General features: G+C 39.4%; 1 protein-coding gene across 1 annotated transcript; it reads left to right on the plus strand.

The window, feature by feature from the left end:
* The first annotated feature begins 6967 nt into the window (after window positions 1-6967).
* Window positions 6968-11934, plus strand: LOC118782583 (serine-rich and transmembrane domain-containing protein 1-like). Its single transcript, XM_036535936.1, has 2 exons — window positions 6968-7027; window positions 11314-11934. Exon 2 carries the CDS (start codon window positions 11410-11412, stop codon window positions 11743-11745), a length of 336 nt encoding a protein of 111 aa, XP_036391829.1. The 5' UTR covers window positions 6968-7027; window positions 11314-11409; the 3' UTR covers window positions 11746-11934.
* Window positions 11935-12636: the final 702 nt, after the last annotated feature.

A 12636-nucleotide genomic window follows, 5' to 3' on the forward strand; every position in this document is an offset into this window, starting at 1 on the left:
CATAAAATGTGTATGGTTATCCTTTAATTCAGAATGAGATTTTAAGGGGAACCCTGTGACCTGTGTTTCCCCTTGCTGTTGACCTATTTCAGCAAAGGCAAGAGGATGAATGCTCTGGTAGTGCAATGTGATTTCTACGCTTGACCAGTTTCATTAAGCTCAGGTCTAATCTCCAAAATAAACAGACAACAGAGAGCAAAAGAGAAAGAGAGACTGAACGAGAGTGGGCTGAGAGTGCCGCAGGCATGCTGCCGCTGGTGCACTGGGGGTTGTATTAACCTAACCTTTCATGCTGGGTTTACTTTACAGTTACTGTGAGCCCACCTGCTAAACACTTCAAGAAAGAAGAATGCAGTCATTGAGGTGTCCATGGGGACACTGTACTCTGCTGTCAGGTAAAACAAAGCTGGAAAACAAACACACCTATGTCCGTACTTTCTAAAGGAACAGCTTTCACTCACACCAAACAATAAAGCAATAATGCATTTAAGATTTGAATTTAGAGAGCATTTATGGTATAGTCTATGAATGAATACATGCATAAGCGCATAGCACATGTGTGCACCTGCAGATACCTATATGAGCATGAATTACATATTCGTACAACTTGGATGACTTGTGATGAAAAGGTGAAATGTTTTTAGAAAGTAAGACAGACCCTATTGCTTTAAGTCTGACTATGAATCACTTTGAGTCCTGAAAGTACAAGTTATCTTACAAGTTACAAGTTATCACAGGACTAGTATTTATATAACCTATGTGAATACCAGCCGTTTAAGTTAACAATTGCGGTCTAAAGGCTGAAGGGAATTCATAATCCATTGATTCATAATCCAAGTTGTTGAAATTGTTATAAATGAAAATGACCTCAACTGAAGGGTAAGGGAAAAATGTATGTAATATTAAAAATCAGTCATCCTCTGCTATTTAGCAATTATGCATACAATAAAGGCTCACATAGAATAAAGTATGTTTACATGTACCTCTTCATAAATGTAGACAACATGTTTACTGCGTATGTGTTAGTCATCGACACTGACTTGTTGATTTGCTGGTGCCTCTCCCCTCAGAGATACACAATTGCATACTGTGATGTCATTTATCGGAACTCTGCCGTAAATAAACAGAAATAGATGGGGATTCCACACCTTTTAATTAATTTCACAGTGTGGTCTGCTCCTACTCTCCACCAGCAGCTGAGGAATCAAAACATGTGGGGTTTCTCGGCACTTGACTCATTTCAATTAAACTTCAATTTCATGAATAATTGGAGGCTTAATGCCGTGATTACTTGTCAGGAGCATCGGCATCATCATATGCCATGCATTCAATCAGGAGATGAAGGTCACTCTCAAAGGGGTGTCCAGAGATGATTGTAACCCCTCCAATAACTGGATTTTCCAGCCTGGTGTGTGCGGGGCTGAGAAGATGCGTATTATGTGTGAAGGGCATTTGAACCAATTATACTGTTTTGCTGTGCTCTCTGACTTTGGAGTTGCCGACAGCATTAAGTTTGCCTCACTGGGACACCTCCTGCCCTCACCCAGACTCATGCAATCTACCAACAATCCAAACCACACACTACAAGTCCCACATTCCACCACAAGACAGCCAGCAATGAACAGATGATTAACACCTCTCTCACTGACGACAGCATAGCAATTAATAGGCGCCTGACCAGTCGATAGGAGGCTCTGATGTAGTGGTGAGACAAAACATTGCTGAGGTAAACCCACCTACAGGGGACGTCTTCTCATTTGTTTAAACAAGTCAGTGGTTGACAGCACATGGCAGCTCCACCCATTATGGGGCTGATGAAGCCTCGCTCTCCTATTACCAATGTCTGTCCAAACCAAAGGTGAGTAAGAGAAAACAAATTTCCTTTATGAAAAAAATGGCAGGTATACACATCTATACATCACTAAACAGCACTGTATTGTTGTAGTAGACCTTTAAGTAGGATTACAGTTGTTATACTTTCCTTGCAAAAGTGAGCAGAACGTGTGCTGGGAAAACACATCTGACAGCTTGGAGGAAGAAAAAAAACTTAATGACGTGTAAATCTTTCTGTTACGTACAATCTTGAAATCCCCCTGTTTTTCTGAAGAGCCTGGACTGCAGTGTGGCATTGGCGTCTAATTTGTCCTAACAGCAGCATGGTAACTCATCTTTTGTCTGATTCCTAATCAATCAAAAGTAAGCAACAGGCCAACAGGTTCAGATTAAAATGCAGTACCTGTTTGAAACACATCCCCCACCAAGGAGCAACACTTGATGCACCACTAGCACGCAAGATGAATGGTGTTGCTTGAAGTAAAAAAGTAAGCGTTTTGCTTATGTGTTACAAATGTGTCTTTAATCACTCACAACTCATGTTGCCTGACTGAGAGAATGGAACACTATTACGATGAGGAAAAAGTATAGACTAGCTGGCTGTTGTACAACACATAACCTCCATCATTTCTCCTGTCATTTTCACTGATTAATCAATTTACATCGTATCTTTCATATCTGTAGTGACAATGACTGGGAGGCTGACACCTGAATTCTGTTCCCTAAATTGAGTGTCTGGATTTATGTCAGTCCCCATATTCCATTGAATCACGTGTTAAAATTCTTTCTTCACAAAAACACACTTCATTCTTTCAAAGACTGATAATTAGATGCCTTCATTATAGATCTGAAGTTCTCCATTAGCCCTTATGAAACAATCACCATGCCTTTATCTTCAAAAGTAAAGATTCTTATTGATTCTTATTTTAATAGCTTTCTCAAAACACAAAGGACTTGTTCAAAACTCAGTTGAAACACTGAAGCTGTCAAATTGTAAATGGTCTTTCTTATTCCTCAATACAGGACTTTTTTTTTTCCCTGCGGTTATAATCACAGCAATTTTGCCAAATTTGACTAACTGACTATTTGCATTGAGTTGGCCTTTGTGGGCACAGGCGTCTTCTGGCGGAGAGTTTCAATCAGTGGTTCGCAGGAGGACTGTGTAAACTCCGAGGCTGGTGCAGGAATGACTCAAAAACTCTAATTTTACAGGAAAATATCTGAATCATTCTGTGCTCCCTGTTAAGGGACAAGATACTCTGTTTTCACAGTGACACACAATTGACAAATGACAATTACAGCAGAGGCATCATACAGGCAACCTCTGAAAGACAACACTAAGAGAACTGAGAAAACATCTACAATGCAGAATGCAAGGGTCTTGGTTAAATTATTGTTATTATTAGCAGTAGCAGTAGTAGTTGTAGTAATAGTAGTAGTAGCAGCAGCATCAGCAGCAATAGTAGCAGCAGTAGTAGTAGTAGTAGTATTTAGCTTATATCTAAAATGTTGTAAATAAATATTGATAAGCAATATATAAAGTGAAACAGAACTGATTACTCAAGGCCTGTTTTCACACTGGAAGGCTATGCTGTGCAATATTCTTTAGTGTCTGTTTATTTTTATGGGGTGGAGGTACATGTCATGGCTATCTTTATAATGTCTACAAGAATATATTCCCTCATGTAAGTTGTGTCAGAGGAGGGCACAGCATTAGAATTTAAAGGTAAGGTAATTATGTATATGATTATTTTAAACAGCACTTACATTGCACCTGATCATCGCTTTGGGTAACCCTCTGGCTCTGGTAATTGCGGGAGGAGCTTTTCATCTTCTGTTAGTGACCTGTGAAACCCCCCTTCAAAATGACATGGTTATTTATTCAAGAGAATTCTGTATTGCATTACAGATGCAACACACAATAGGTTATGAGAGGATAATTTAGTATTAGTACATTTTATTCAATATGCATTTGAAATGCAGGGCATCATCTATATTAATACCAAACTTGACCTTTTAACCTTCATTTTAATATGCAAATCATGTGCTGTATATTCTGTTTTCACCTGTACAGAATTAACATATATAAATATATATAACAGGACTGCGTGTACACATTATGTGTTCTTTAATGAAACTTACTTCTCTGCTCTTCAGAACAATTGATACCATATGTATTTTATGTGATTTGATTAAAATATGTGGCTGGTCTGTGCAGTAAAGGTTGATAGAGGATGACACCATTCAACACAAATGTCTGAAGCCATTTCATAGCTATTTGCATTGACAACAATGTTTATAATTTTATGATGCATTTTTTTTTACCCAAAAAAATATTTAAATACTTTCAGGATATCACCTTTGGAAATCCACTGCAATATGTTATATGGAGAATACATTATGGTCCCTTTGGAAAATGTCTCCGTAAAAAAAACACAGCACTGTCTCCAGAGAGTGAACATCCCTCTGTGTCAAACTTATGAATTATGGATGGACGAAGGACAGGGTTTTGCAATTCAACGTTTTCTGTATCCTCTTTACTTTAAAACCGACACTTGGGAAGTATTTTTTTCTTGCCCATAATTTTGAATTGATTTGACTTTTAAGCAGCAGTTATACATTAAGAAGCCATGAGTTATGTTCGTATACTGAAACTTTAAGAGTATAACTCAGTTTGTTTTTTCCTCAATATAAAGTCCTAATTTAAAGTATTCATCAATTTTGGAGCATATTATTACTGCAAATGTGCCAGAATAGGATGTATGCCATCTTTCACTCACCTTTGTCTTATTATGTCTATTATTACCATTTCTGCAGTTGCACGGTTTTTCCACTAACATTTTCAGTTATTAAGTTATTCAATTTTTAAAACCTAGGTCTGGATCTCTGAAATTGAGCAAGGTATGTTGTATGTGTGTGTGTGTGTGTGCATGTGCATGTGTGTGTGTGTTTGTGTAGGTCTACCTGGATTTTTTTTTTCTAGGCTCAGGAAACTTCAACAATTAGTATGCTTTCAACTGGAGAAGAGCGTCAAGGGCTTGTGCCTCCAGTGAGAGTCAGAGCCAGATTTACTGTAGAACATCGCCCTGTGCCAAAAGTAATACCATCTCCCCAGGGGAGAGTCAAAGAGGGCGGGCAAACAGAGCCTCCACCCCAGTGTGTAAGAGCGACATGCTTCAATGTGTTCATCTGTGATCCGGCTTCTCATTTCGCAGGATCATCTTGATTGACACGTCACGCTTTTTTTTTTTTCTTTTGCAAAAGCCCCGTGACAGATGGGTACACGCCTAACGCCTTCATCGATGACAAAACCTGAAAATAGGATCAGTAACCGAAGCTGTGGCATATTCATGATCAGCTCTCAACCTCAAAGTTAAAGTACATCACCTTCTTAATAAGCGCTAAAGACCCTGTGATGTTGGGGCTTGGTAGTACATACACCGCTTCCTGTTCCAGGCATGGAAATTGACACACAGGAATTAATGTGGTCTAAATCTTGCAGTCGTGGATGGGGGATTCTTCTGCCATTTTCACACCCTCTGGGATTAGTGACAAAGGCGAGCTGGCGCTCCGCTCTTATCGAAGTCCTGCAGAACATGCACACTGTCACCACTCCACAGAGCAGATATAATTAGCGAGCCCACAGGACCAGCGTAGGCCATGCAAGAATTATGGGAATCAAAAGGAAGCTCCCAAAGACAGCTCGCCTCTAGCTTCTGCGCTCCAAACCGTCCGTTGGGAGGGTTGTGCAAACTGGCAGAAGGGAGTCTGTTTTGTGGGCTGGCCATCCCCTCTTTCCCCCTAAACAAGAGCCACAAATGGCTGGACTCAGCACAAGCACCCAACACAACCGTAACAAGAAACAACAAGGCTTACTTCTGTTTGCTGTTGCGATCTTTGTTAGATTTGCCTCTTAAATCTCAAGTTACAAATTGCATATTTCCAGTTCTCTGTTCCACATTCAGTTCAAGTTTCACATCTGCTTTGCACTAGTAACAAAGTGATAAAGCCCTTTCAAACCAAAACACAAGACCCTCCATAAAAAACACATGTATCTCTTTCTTCTTTTTAAAGTGCTCATTAACAGGGTTGAGATCCACCCAATCCCATCTCCTAACCACTCTTCAGAAAAGCCCTCAAAACACAACAGTGCTTGTAGCGAGGAGATAATGACCACATTGATATTCATTGCCCACCTCTGCCACATGTTAGGGAATGTGAAACCATATGTCACTGTGGCATCTTTTCCCACAAGCTCACATAACTCAGTCATGCCTTCATATATATTTTCTGATTATTAGGGACATCTAAATCTCAGGAACCACTGCTATCATTCATCCATTGACTACTGCCTTGCAACAAAAATGTGTTTCCTGGAAAGACAGACACACAGAGATGATGCACACACTTCTTGCACAAAGTAAAACAAGGAGGTGAACATAAAAGCTTGGAATGAGTGATTGATATGCTTTCAGCCATATTTTTTCACCAGATGATAAACAATGAGTACTGATGATGTGGGCTGCCATTTAACTTTTGATTCCAATCTTCCGAATTAAATCCACACATAGCATATTAAATGCAACTGTAGTAACAGAAATCACATGGTTTTACACCCATCTTCTTCATACAATATATAACAATACATAAAATCAATAAATGGAATAAATGTTGTCCTATATTAATTCGTACAATTTGTACAGTCCATGGGTATTCACGGGCAGCAGTCTGGCAGTGTTGTTATTAGGATGAGCTGCAGTCTGCCAAAAAGAAAGAAAGGGGGAGAGAGAGAGAGAGAGAGAGAGAGAGAGAGAGAGAGAGAGAGAGAGAGAGAGAGAGAGAGAAACAGAAAAAGAGAACAGAGAAAGAGAGGGAGGTAGAAAATCAGATAGAAAGAGAAAAGCAGAGAGAGAGAGAGAGAGAGAGAGAGAGAGAGAGAGAGAGAGAGAGATGTAGTGAGAGCAACAGCCTGGTCAATACAAATCACACATCACTGTGATTACTTGTATCCTGTCTGTACTAGTGTGGTATTCTTTCTCTCTCTGCTATTATTCAAGCAAAGTAAGTACTCCTCTGCTGTTGAGAACCCACTTGATATGAGCTTGTAAATTACAAGGAATATTGTATAGAAGGCTGAAATTAAAGACATTTTAAAAATGTGAAACAGAAGGCTGTCCTACCTACCTGCTTAAAGGTAAGCATTCCATTTTTCCTTTTTCTTTACACAACTAACTACAACACACATAATGTCACTGATCTTTTTTTTACAAACATTGATTTGAAAAGAAATAATAGTTTTTGTAGGTGAACATAACAGAGAAATATGTGTAGACAAATACAAAACTATATATGTCCTTGCCACAACAGACACTTTAATGTTGAAACACAGCATGCATGACAAAAGATGTGACACACAAATGACTGCTGGAGGGACCCCTCCCAGCTTCTCTGTTGCTCTTTTTGTCTTTCATGTGCAGACTCGTGTACAGACTAACTGCGGGACATGTGCGCATTTCTGTGAAAGATATGTGCATGTGTGCATACCAACCAACAGAGATTACTGAGAAAGCAGTCAGGCAGAATCATTGCGCTGAGTTTGTTCAACCGAGTTATTTTCAGGGCTGCATCTCTCAGTTTCATTCGTCTTCCTCGTAGGGGGTGGCAGTGAATGAAGCTGAATGATTCATCAATAAATGACTGGTGCAATGCAAAATTCTCATCTTTAAACTGAAACGCTCTGCAGAGCAAAGTGCACCTTTGAGAATCAGTGTGCTGCTAAAATGAGAAATTGTAAGAAAAGAAACCTAATGTAATGACTTCAGTAAAGACACATGAAGTGATCCGAAGACAGGACACAGCCACAGGGTTGGGGAGACTGCACAAAATAAGTCATTTTAGGAACATAAATATATTAATGTTAATCTTCTTTTTTAAGGTATTATGGGGTTAATTCAAGCTGAATATTGAACATGTATAAACCAAAAGAGAAGATGCTGCAACTTTACAGTACATCTGTGATGTCCATTCCTGGACTTGAAGAGCTATGCTTCTGAAGTTTGAGAAATTCTTTTTTAACCATTCAGCTGACTGAGATTTTTAAAAAGTGGTGATTGAAGTTACCTTCAGATAAATGGATCCAATAGAGTATTACGTATTCAAATCTGAGTTGGAATCTGTGTCAGAATCACAAGAAGAAAGAAAGCTTTCCTTCCTCACAGTTCTGATAGAGTGTGCTGCAGCTGAAGCTGATGGATCTCTGTATACTTTCAGTTCTCCATGTGCATAACAGGTTTTGATTCTAACTTTCCTACGACTTGCAGCAGAATAGGCATTGAATGTTGCAAGGCCAGGTTTTGCCACAATCTTTTTGAGATGAACCACCCATTGTTTCTGAAATAAAAAGTACAATATCATTTTCATTCAGGAACTATAAATAATTCACCATCTTACCTGTTCTTTTACACTACTACAATCTTCATCTGTTCCCTGTTTGAAAAACTGATAATGGCTCACATTATCTGGTGTTCCAGGCGAAAGTAGTAGTGTCTTTGCAGCAATAACTATCGCCCTGGGAGTAATTCATTGCATTTATTTAAAAAAAAAAACTGATATATGTTGTGATATTTATGTGATATGATGTTCATCCTCCATGATGTCAAATGAGTGCGGATTCTGCAGATCCATGCTCAAGAGACATACACAGAGCGTCATGGCTATTCTCCTCACATGACGGCAGAATGTCAGGACATTTCGCAGCAGATGCCATGCAATTAGTCTTTACTGGCTAGAACAAAATGAACATGGGCATGACCTTCACTTTATAATTTAGGTTATCTTCTCCCCAGTCCAATACAAATGGACTGTTTTTCAAGCAAATAATGACATAAGACCAATGATTTTGGTTGCCTAGATACACAGAGCATAAACATGATCATGATCTACTCTACCGTAATATAAAAAAATTAAGTCTAATTCCCGTAACTGTTGAAAAGACATATTAATAATAAACACAATACAAAAGAGTGACGTGCTCCTCGTATCTCTACGTCAAAGTTATTATTTTTAGATTTTACGGAAATTGTTCTTAAAAGGTCTTTTGCTACTGCTCTACAGTGCTGGCCAGGCTTAGTGAATGAAATCTTTTCTCCCAAGTGCTTAAGAAGGCACCATTTCACAAGTAAACTGACGAGGCACTTGTGAATTCAGTGAAAAGAGGATAAATATTGCTCTTTCCCGTGGATCCTGTGGATAAAGGACATGTGATAGTGTATGAACACAGCAAGATCTTCAGTCACAGATGATTTGTACTCATTCACAATCTCTGGAGACATAGCCATGGGCGCATGTAGCCATTGGCAAGCATTATTACAGCACAGCCTTGAGGATTTTTTCAGTGGAGGGGACACACTGTATAGAAAAGCTGAAGGACCCTTTGTAGTAATAGCTTTGCAGAGGACCCCCTCTGAAAAAGGCACATACATTTCACTTCTCATGCCAGCATGCTTTCTATTTCATCAAAGCAAAGAGTGACTGAAATCACTCAAAATCGAAGCGGGAAAGGTGGTTTAAAAGCACAACATGTCCTTTCCACACAAGTGTCTCATAACTACAAAATCCAGCACTAGGCATTGTCTTAGTTAGAGCATGCTGGGTCTCTGGGTGAGCAGAACACACGCAGTCACCCAGGATGCTGGGAGCTGCTAGATAATTTCACATCTCACGCTGTGTGACCAATGGAGGGAGAGTGCAGACAGCCCCCCTCAGCGTGGTAAAACCACTCTGCCTTTGAAGTCCTTGCTGCCTATTGATTCAGGCCACCGTCAGCTGAAGGGCATGTGAATAATTGCCAACACTTGGCTTCATGGACGATCCTACAGTAGCTTGTCTGAAACACACAAAATGGAGCATTGACCCCAGTGGTAAGGCAAGGGAAGCTCATCACTGGGAGAGAGCTGGTCTCTTTTTTGTCTTTTGTGCTACTTCTGTCCTCTCATAACAGTTTATCATTAGGCCAGTGTTTGAATGAGATGTGTATTCATGCATATACAGGGGGTAGACAAAATAATGGAAACACCAAACAATATATGAATGTTTAGTAACCGATAAAGAGTTAGGCTACTCTTTCCCTTCAGTACAACTTCAGTCCCTCTTGGAATGATATTACACAAATTTTGGCTTGCTTCAGACCGCTCTTCAAGAAAAAAAGCCTCCAATTCTTTGAGAGCTAAAGGAAATCTATTCCATGGTCTAAGTTCCCAATTTCCCATGAAGGTTCAATGATGTTGAGATCTGGTGCTCATGAAACCACTGTCTGTCTGTTCAGCAATGTATATGGGAATGTTATTGTCTTGGAATATGGGAACTTCTTGAGGAAACAATGTTTGCACCATAGGATGCACTTTGTCTCCTTAAATGGTTTCATGTTGCCTGGCTGTAATTATACCATGCAGAGTAATAACTGGAGCTAATGATTCCCTTGAGATGGCTGGCCATACCATAACAGATCCACCACCATATAACAGTTGGGAACAGGAAATATGGGTTGAAGGCTTTATTTGGCTTTCTCCAAACATATACTCATTCAGATTTAGGAAAAAGAGTAAAAGATATCTTTACAGACCATATTACTGGCTTTCTCTGCTCATAAGTCCAGGTTTTATGCTTATTACACAAAGGTGGGTATTGTTGTACATTGACCTTGTTTACAAGCGCTTCCTTAATGGAAGTTGTACCATGAATATCAGCTTTGCGAAGCGCACCCTGTAGACTATTTGTTGAGACTGGGTCTCTGTGTGTAGATTCAGTTCTGTGATCATTTTGAGGCTGTCGTTTTGTGGTTTCTAGAAACTATCCTGTTAAGTATCCATCAATTACTGTTAGCGAGCTTCAACTTGTGACCACTGTTCCTCTTTCTTGGTGTAGTTTTTCCTTGTTTGATACATGTTGTCATGATTTTTGACACTGTTCCCTGAACACATTAAATAATTTTGCCATTTCTGTAACTAATGCCTCTGAAATTTGGGCAACAGCTATTTGACCTCTTTGAAAACCTGATAGAACTCCCTTGTTACTTTAGAAACTCACATATTAAAGTGTGAATTAAAAATGTCTTTTATAGTAATTACATATCAGTAATTGGTATTGACATTAATATGAAATACATGTAGACTCCTAACTGTGATATAGTTACGTGAAAATACAAGTTCTTTTTCATTTAGGATTTCCATTATTTCATCTCTCCCCCAGTATGTATGTATATCTCATATTCATACAGTGCCTTCCATATTTATTCATACCCCTGATTAAATAAGAACAAGAAAATACAACAACAAAGTAACAATTGGATTTTTTTTGACATATTAAAAGTTAGGAAAAAACCTTGATCATAATAGCATTGCACAGAGCACAGCTGTTGTTCACAAATAATGAATGCTACAATATCAGTTTATATAAACTCAAACTACATACTTTATGTTACAGGTAGACAATGATGGGGAATCTCACACATGAATGCATTTGACTGCCTCCATGGAGTGAGTTCAGTCCTTTGCATTCTCCCCTGATCTGAGTCTCAGGATGTCTGGTATGGATGTCCCAGCGATGGTGGATTTTAACAGCACCCTGCCAGAGAATGGGACCCTCCTGAAGCTCATGCCCACCTCCATTTCCACAGCGGTGGACTCCTCCTCGTCCGGCCGACTGGAGAATGTCTACATCTATGTCTCCATATTCCTCAGCCTGCTGTTGTTTCTGCTCCTCTTGCTGGTCATTGCCCTCCACAGACTCAAGAACATAATTTCCTCCAGCTCCTCTTACCCAGACTGCACCAGCAATGGGGGGAGCTCTTTCACCAACATTGAGATCTGTAGTGTGTCTTCTCAGAGGTCCACTGTGTCCTCATTATCTTACTGAAGGCCAGTGTACTCTAAATAAAGATGCATATATTCACCCCTTCACAAAAACACAAGCATGCACAAGCACTCACTCACATACACACACATGCACACTCAAGCACATATGCATGCACATACTCTCACCTGCAGATGCTCACACAGGGAGGCAGAGGCAGACACACCTACATGCATGCACATGTACGCACACACACACACCACGCATGCATGCCATGCATGCACATGCACACATATACACACATGGAAAGTGAAGTACAAAAGGAGGTATACAATATCATTAGAAAGGGATATATTAACATGACTTACTATACTGTCATAGAGACAGCTCTTGTGCAATATGCTTAGTAAACCTTCATTAAGAGATTTCTTTGTATGTTCAGGGCAATGGCACTCAAAAGTACAGGTGTTTAGTACAGTGCTATTATATCATAGTTACATAAACAAGGTTATACAGACTTTGTCATGTTTGTTTATGACTAGCATTTTCTTTTCAATTTATTACCTCTATGCTGTTGTCTGATTCACGAGTCATAAGTGTTGAAATGCTGTAGGGAACACGACAATGTGAGAATTTTTTGATAAATCCATGGACAGAGCTACGATGTAAAACTATCAAATTAAAGAGAGTGACAATATCACCATTCAATTTCCAAACAATATTTTTATTTCAACAAGTACAATGAGCTCCAAATGCAGTCAGCGATAACAGCAAAGCGCAAAACATTACTCATAAAACCCATGTTCAGCAATGTGGAAAGATTGTTGAGTGCACTACACCACTGCCTGCACAATGTGTTGTACTAAGTTTGAAAAGCATAAAAATGGCTTTGCGTACCTGAGGTAGTTTGAAGGAGAACTAGAAGAAAAATAACCTTGGGCTGAGTGTCCGGCA

This window comes from Megalops cyprinoides, chromosome 9 (genome assembly GCF_013368585.1).
Source record: "Megalops cyprinoides isolate fMegCyp1 chromosome 9, fMegCyp1.pri, whole genome shotgun sequence".
Classification (NCBI taxonomy): domain Eukaryota; kingdom Metazoa; phylum Chordata; class Actinopteri; order Elopiformes; family Megalopidae; genus Megalops; species Megalops cyprinoides.

Coding starts and splice junctions, on each gene's coding strand:
- LOC118782583 (XM_036535936.1), top strand. CDS start 11,410: ATGTCTGGTATGGATGTCCCAGCGATGGTGGATTTTAACAGCACCCTG.